This window comes from Molothrus ater, chromosome 30 (assembly GCF_012460135.2).
Source record: "Molothrus ater isolate BHLD 08-10-18 breed brown headed cowbird chromosome 30, BPBGC_Mater_1.1, whole genome shotgun sequence".
Lineage (NCBI taxonomy): Eukaryota > Metazoa > Chordata > Aves > Passeriformes > Icteridae > Molothrus > Molothrus ater.
Genome location: NC_050507.2, coordinates 1,106,349 through 1,113,274, shown reverse-complemented (window position 1 = coordinate 1,113,274; position 6,926 = coordinate 1,106,349). Strand labels below are relative to the sequence as shown.

Below are 6,926 nucleotides of genomic sequence, written 5' to 3'. Positions count from 1 at the left end.
CGAATTCAGGGGGTTCGGACCCAGCCCCGGAGCCGCCTGTGACCCCCGGGGGACCACGAGGGGACCCCGAGTCCCCTCCCCGAGGCTCCTCCGGCACCGCGGATCCCCCCGGGGGGGGAAAATCCAAGCCTGGGGAGGGTCCCGGGGGTGCCTCAGGGCTGCAGCCAGGAGCGCAGGTGCCCCTCGGCCAGGGCGATGCCCAGCATGATGCCAGCGCCCAGCAGGAACCCCGCGTTCTGCAGCACGAAACGGCTCCAGGTGCCCTCGCCGGAGCCTCGCAGAGCCTCGGGGAGCTGGGGAAGGGCAGGGGGGGCTCCGTGAGACCCCCGGGACACCCCCAGAACACCGTGAGATCCCCGGACACCCCCAAACCCCTCAGACCCCCCATGAGACCCCCAGACATCCCCAATCCCCTCAGATCCCCCCGGACACCCTCAACCCCCCCCAGACCCTCCCAGGACACCCCCAGACTCCCCATGAGACCCCCGGACACCCCCAAACCCTCCGTGAAACCCCCGGACACCCCCAAACTGCTTTTGAGACCCCTGGACACCCCCAAACCCTCCGTGACACCCCAGGACACCCCCAGAGCCCCCCAAACACCTTCAAACTCCTTGTGAGACCCCCGGACACCTCCAAATCCCTTGTGAGACCCCCCCAGACCCCCCCCAAACCCCCCCTTACCATGTCGGCCAGGGCCACGTAGAGGAAGATGCCGGCGGTGGCCGTGAGGAGCCAGGGGGCGAGGGGGGTCCCGCTGTGGCCCAGGGCGACCCCGGCCACCACCCCCAGGCAGGAGAGCAGCGCCGAGAGGAGGTTGAGGAGCAGGAGGGAGCGCGGGGCCGTGCCCGCCCGCAGCAGCACCGCCAGGTCACCTGTGGGTGGCATTGGGGGGGGTGGCACCGGGGGGTGGCACCAAGGGGGTCCCCAGCTCGGGGAGGGGACAGGGAGGGACACAGGGACTCACCCAGCTCGTGGGGCAGCTCGTGGCAGAGCACGGCCAGGGCTGTGCTGAGCCCGCTGGAGAGGCTGTGGGAGAAGGCGGCTCCTGCGGGAGGGAGAGGGGTCCTGGTCCGCTGTGCCCCTGTCCCTGTCCCTGGATCACCGGGCAGCCCTGTCCCCCTGTCCCCTTGTCCCCTGTCCCCCTGTCCCAATGCAGCCCTGTCCCCCTGTCCCCTTGTCCCCTGTCCCCCTGTCCCCTTGTCCCCTGTCCCCCTGTCCCCTTGTCCCCTGCCCCCCTGTCCCAATGCAGCCCTGTCCCCCTGTCCCCTTGTCCCCCTGTCCCCCTGTCCCAATGCAGCCCTGTCCCCCTGTCCCCAGCATCCTTCTGTCCCTGAGGAAATATTTTCCCCCTGTCCTTGTGCACCTCTCCTCCATCTCCATCCCCATCCCCGTCCCCGCTCCCGTCCCCCTGCCCGTCCCCTTTCCCGTGCCCGTTCCCGTCCCCATCCCCATCCCCATCCCCGTTTCCGTTCCCACTCCCGCTCCCGTTCCCGTTCCTGTCCCGTTCCCATCCCGTTCCCGTTCCCGTTCCCTCTCCCGTCCCCGTTCCCATCCCCGTCCCCCGTTCCCGTTCCTGTCCCGTTCCCATCCCGTTCCCGTTCCCGTTCCCTCTCCCGTCCCCGTTCCCATCCCCGTCCCCGTGCCCCGTTTCCCGTTCCGCTGCCGTTCCCGGTCGCACCGATGGCCAGCCCGTCGCTCAGGTTGTGCACGCCGTCCCCCAGCACCACCATCCACACGATGTCGGCGGCGCCGGGCCCGGGGGGCAGCGCGGGGCCGTGCGAGTGCCCGTGGGGGGGTCCCGGGGGTCTCGGCTCCAGCTCCGCCTCCGGTGCCGCCAGCGGCCGCAGCTCGGTCCCTGCGGCGGGACGGACGCGCCGGTTCCGGTGCGTGCCGGGGCTCCGGTGGCTGCCGGGGCTCCGGTGGCTGCCGGGGCCGGTCCCGGGGGTCCGCGGAAGGGTGCGGGGGGGTCGTACCTGCCCGTGACGGTGCCAGGTCGGGGGTCTCTCCATGGGGGCGTCCCTGGGGAAAACGGAGGCGTCGTGTGCGGAGCCGGCCCCGGTGCCCTCCCGGTGCCCTCCCGGTGCCCGCCGCTCTCACCGTGGCCTCCCGGCGGCGCCGCAGCATCGCCAGGAGCAGCTCCAGCACGAAGAGCGCGTAGATGCCCCCCAGCACCGCCAGCCCCTGCAGCACCGCTGGGCTCGGGTCCCCCGGAGCCTCCGGGTGCCTCCCCTGCGCCTGGACACCGGGCGGGGAACGGGGATGGGAACGGGAACGGGAACGGGAGCCGGGATGGGAACAGGAGCGGGAGCGGGAACAGGAGCGAGAGCGGGGATGGGAACGAGAACGGGAACAGGAACGGGGATGGGAAGGGGAAGGGGAACGGGGATGGGGATGGGGATGGGGATGGACACGGGAACGGGGAGTGGAACGGGAGCAGGAACGGGAACGGAGATGGGGATGGGGATGGGAACGGGAACGGAAAAGGGAACGGGAACGGGATGGGGATGGGAGCGGGAATGGGGAACGGGGATTGGGATTGGGATAGAGATGGGTACGGCGGGAGGAGAGGCGCACAAGGACAGGGGGAAGACGTTAGGGTCAGGGTTAGGGTTAGGGTCAGGGTTAGGGTCAGGGTTAGGGTCAGGGTCAGGGTTAGGGTCAGGGTTAGGGTTTGGGACAGGGTTAGGGTTGGGCCCCCGGTGCCACCCCCGGGGCGGGACCTACGTGCGGCCAGAGGTGCAGCAGCGCGTCCCCGCAGAGCGTCCCCACGGCCAGCGCCACCAGGAAGGCCAGGACGGAGCGGAAGGAGCCGCGGGCGCGCAGCGGGAGCAGCAGCACGGCCAGGACGGACGGGAGACTCACCGAGAGCACGGCCAGCAGCGCCCAGCCCAGAGCTGCGGGCACCGTCAGGGGCACGGCCCGAACCGGGCACCCAGAGGGCGCTTGGGGAGGTGGGGATCCAGGGGTGGGGAACCCAGGGATGGGGACCCCGGGGATGTGGGGATGGGAGACCCCGGGATGGGAGAATTGGGGTCCCAGGGATGAAGGTCCCAGGGATTTAGGGACAGAGACCCCAGGGATGGGGATTCCAAGGGTGGGGGAATGGGGGTCCCAGGGATGGGAACCCCAAAGATGGAGACCCCAGGGATTTAGGGACAGAGACCCCAGGGATGAGGGAATGGGGATCCCAGAAATGGGGACCCCAGGGATGTGGGAATGAGGACCCTGGGATAGGGAACTCAGGGACGGGAGAATGGGGGCCCCAGGCATGAAGACCCCAGGGATTTAGAGTCCAGGAATGTGGTAATAGGGACCCCAGGGATGGGGACCGCAGGGATTTAGGGACAAGAACCCCAGGAATGGAGACCCCAGGATCAGGAATGGGGGGCCAGGGGGGACACAGGGATGGGGGAACGGGGGCGCCTTGGGGGTGCAGGGATGGACTCCCCCACCTCATAACGGGGACGGGGGACCCCAGGGACGAGTGAGGCGGGGCCGGGGCCCGGCTCGGAGCCCCGGGCTGGGGTTACCTGGCCAGAGGGCCCCCCCCGGGGGAGGCAGCGTCACCTCATCGCGGTGCCGGATGCAGACGCGGCTGTCGATCTGGTAGAGCAGCGCCGGGCAGAGCAGCGTGAACTGCTCCGGTGTCAGCTGCGCCACCGAATCCAGCCCGAAATTCCCCAGCAGCTGCGTCACGTTCAGGCACTGCGGGCGGGGGGCTCCAGCTGAGCTGGGGGGGTCCCCCAGAGCCCCGGGACGCTGCACAGCGCGACCCCCCCGTCCCCTCTCACATCATCGTGCGGGTGGTCGGCGCTGGAGTGCTCCAAGCCCAGCACCCTCCCCAGCAGGCTGAGGCTGGGTCGGTACTCCCGGGGGACCCCCGCGGCACCGGGGGGCTCGGTGGGCACCGCCTGGGGCCAGCTCGGCGGCTGGGAGGGCGGGGGGCTGCGGGAAATCGGGGTGCTGAGGTCAACGGATCGACATCTCCGGTCCCATTCCCGTTCCCGTCCCCGTTCTCGTTTCCATCCCCGTTCCCGTCCCCGTTCCTGTTACCTTTCGTCACTCCCGTTCCCGTCCCCATCCCCGTCCCCGTCCCCGTTCCCGTTCTCCTCCCCGTCCCCCGTAACCGTTCCCGTTCCTGTTCCCCTCCCCATCTCCGTCCCCGTTCCCCGCTCTCGTTCCCGTTCCCCATTCTCCTCCCCGTTCCCATTCCCGTCCCCATCCCCGTCCCCGTCCCCATCCCCGTCCCCGTTCCCGTTCCCGTTCCGTTCCCGTCCCCGTTCTCGTTCCCGTTCCGTTCCCGTTCCCGTTCCCGTTCCTGCGCTGAGCCCCTCCGCTTGCCCAGCGCAGCCCCTCGGGGATGGAACCCCCCGAGTACCTGAGGGGTCCCCCCGGAACCGGAGGGGTCCCCCCGGTACCTGAGGGGTCCCCCCGGTATCTGACGGGTCCCAGCGGTACCTGAGGGGTCCCACCGGTACCTGAGGGGTCCCACCGGTACCTGAAGGGTCCCACGGGTACCTGAGGGGTCCCCCCGGTATCTGAGGGGTCCCAGTGGTACCTGAGGGGTTCCCCCGGTATCTGAGGGGTTCCCTCGGGTATCTGAGGGTTCCCCCGGTACCTGAAGGGTCCCACCGGTACCTGAGGGGTCCCAGTGGTACCTGAAGGGTCCCCCCGGTATCTGAGGGGTCCCATCGGTACCTGAGGGGTCCCACTGGTACCTGAAGGGTCCCCCCGGTATCTGAGGGGTCCCACCGGTACCTGAGGGGTCCCACTGGTACCTGAAGGGTCCCCCCGGTATCTGACGGGTCCCAGCGGTACCTGAGGGGTCCCACCGGTACCTGAAGGGTCCCCCCGGTATCTGAGGGGTCCCATCGGTACCTGAGGGGTCCCACTGGTACCTGAAGGGTCCCCCCGGTATCTGAGGGGTCCCACCGGTACCTGAGGGGTCCCACTGGTACCTGAAGGGTCCCCCCGGTATCTGACGGGTCCCACCGGTACCTGAGGGGTCCGCCGGTGCTCGGAGCCGCTTCCCCGCCGTGCTCCCACAGCGGGTGCCGGTGCCGGTGCTTGTCCTGCTGCACCTCCAGCAGGTCCAGGTGGCTGACGTGGCCGTGGCCGAGCTCCTCATGCTGGATCTGCACCACCTGCACCCTGCCCAGCCCGAGGCTGCCCAGCAGCCGTGCCAGCCCCTCGGAGGGCAGCGTTCCGTTCTCGCCGTACGCCCCGAACAGCTGCCGGAGGTAGTAGCCGTGCTCCTGCTCCGCGTCCTCCGGGAGCCGCCCCGGGGTCCCCGCGGTGCTCGGAGCCCCCCCGGCCCCCAGAACCAGCAGCGCCAGCGCCGGGGCCAGGAGGAGCCCAGGGCGGCTCATGGGGTCGGATCCCGCGGCTGGAGCTGGGGAAAAGGGGGGGAGACAGAGCGATTTTGGGGTCACCCCAAAGCGGGGGCTCCTCTGAGATGCGGCCCGAGCGTGGGGAAAGCGACAGGAGGCAGCAGGGTCACCTCCCGGGACACGTGCGGTGGCACCGGGGACACCCCGAGCAGGGGGATTGGGGATTTAGGGGGGGGGACGCGGTTGTTGTGGCCCCTCCCCGCCAGCCCTGTGGAATTTGGGGGTCACGGGGACCACAAGGAGGGGGGGGGACAGAGCGATTTTGGGGTCACCCCAAAGCGGGGGGGTCTGTCCGATGCGGCCCGAGCGTGGGGAAAGCGACAGGAGGCAGCAGGGTCACCTCCAGGGACACGTGCGGTGGCACCGGGGACACCGCGAGCAGGGGGATTTGGGGGGGATTTGGGGGGGTTTGGGGTTGATTGGGGGGTACGCGGTTGTTGCGCCCCACTCAGGGGGGGGTTTGGGGTGGAATTTGGGGGGGATTTGGGGAGGATTTGGGGGGATTTGGGATTTGGGGGTACGCGGTTGTTGCGCCCCACTCGGGGGGGGGTTGGGGTGGAATTTGGGGGTCACAGGGAGCACAAGGAGGGGGGGGGGACAGAGCGATTTTGGGGTCACCCCAGCGCGGGGGGGTCCCTGCGATGCGGCCCGAGCGTGGGGAAAGCGACAGGCGGCGGCACCGGGACACGTGCGGTGGCACCGGGGACACCGCGAGGAGGGGGATTTGGGGGGAATTTGGGGGGATTTGGGGGGAATTTGGGGGGAATTTGGGGGGATTTGGGGGGTTCGCGGTTGTTGCGCCCCCCCCGGCGGGGTTTGGGGTGGGATTTGGGGGTCACAGAGACCACAAAGGGGCGGAGGGGGGACACACAGCGGGTGACCCTCGTCCTTGAGGCGAGGTTTTGCAACGGGCGCGGGGTTTAGGGGGAGTTAATGTTTCACCGGGACGGAGATAAAAAATATAAAAAATAAATATAAAAAATAAAAAAATGAAACCCTCGGGACCCCCAGGACACCCCAGCACCGGGGAGGAACCGGGGTGGCCGCCCCCCCCCCCTCTCCACGTGCGACACCGGGAAATCCCCGGAGCCTCCGCCCCGGTGTCCCCGTCCCCCCCCATCGCTCCCCGCACCTCACGGGGGTCCCCGCCCTCACCGGAGCCCCCCCAGCCCCGTTTGGCTACGCCCCCCCCCCCACCCGCGGGACCCCTCCCGGTCCCTCCCGGTCCCACCTGAGCCCCCGGTGTCCCCTCGCTGTCCCCGAGCCCGTCCCGCGCCCGTCGCGCCCGACCCGGGGGGGGCCAAGGGTCAGCCCGGAGCTGCTCCCAGCCGGCCCCGGTACCGGGAGGGGCCGCGGGGAGGGGTCCGGGCAGAGCCGCTGAGGCGGGGGCAGAGCTCGGTTCTTTATTAACGCATCCCGATATGGGGCGGGCACCGGATGGAGCTCCCCGGGACCCCCGAGCACCGGAGGGGGGGGGTCCGGACCAGCCCCGGGTCCACCGGGAACCCTCTCCCCATTACGGGCTTGGGGAAC

The 6,926-nt window shown here is 70.0% G+C and overlaps 1 protein-coding gene across 1 annotated transcript; it reads right to left on the bottom strand.

The window, feature by feature from the left end:
- LOC118697220 (zinc transporter ZIP10-like) lies at nt 1-5,372 on the bottom strand. Its single transcript, XM_036399756.2, has 11 exons — nt 4,942-5,372; nt 4,762-4,821; nt 3,795-3,948; nt 3,534-3,708; nt 2,728-2,897; nt 2,101-2,238; nt 1,977-2,022; nt 1,682-1,858; nt 968-1,048; nt 685-875; nt 1-293 (listed from the first exon to the last, which is right to left on the bottom strand). The coding sequence occupies exons 1-11, from the start codon at nt 5,370-5,372 to the stop codon at nt 153-155; spliced, it is 1,764 nt and encodes a 587-aa protein (XP_036255649.1). The 3' UTR covers nt 1-152.
- Nucleotides 5,373-6,926: the final 1,554 nt, after the last annotated feature.

What these genes read in the sequence shown, in the direction of transcription:
- LOC118697220 (XM_036399756.2), bottom strand. Translation starts at nt 5,372, where the DNA reads ATGAGCCGCCCTGGGCTCCTCCTGGCCCCGGCGCTGGCGCTGCTGGTT. An exon ending in GTACCAGTGGGACCCCTCAG is followed by an intron (nt 3,949 to 4,761) that starts GTACCGGTGGGA and finishes GATTTCCCGCAG; the next exon opens with CCCCCCGCCCTCCCAGCCGC. An exon ending in ACGTGGCCCTGGCCGACATG is followed by an intron (nt 294 to 684) that starts GTAAGGGGGGGT and finishes GCCCTTCCCCAG; the next exon opens with CTCCCCGAGGCTCTGCGAGG.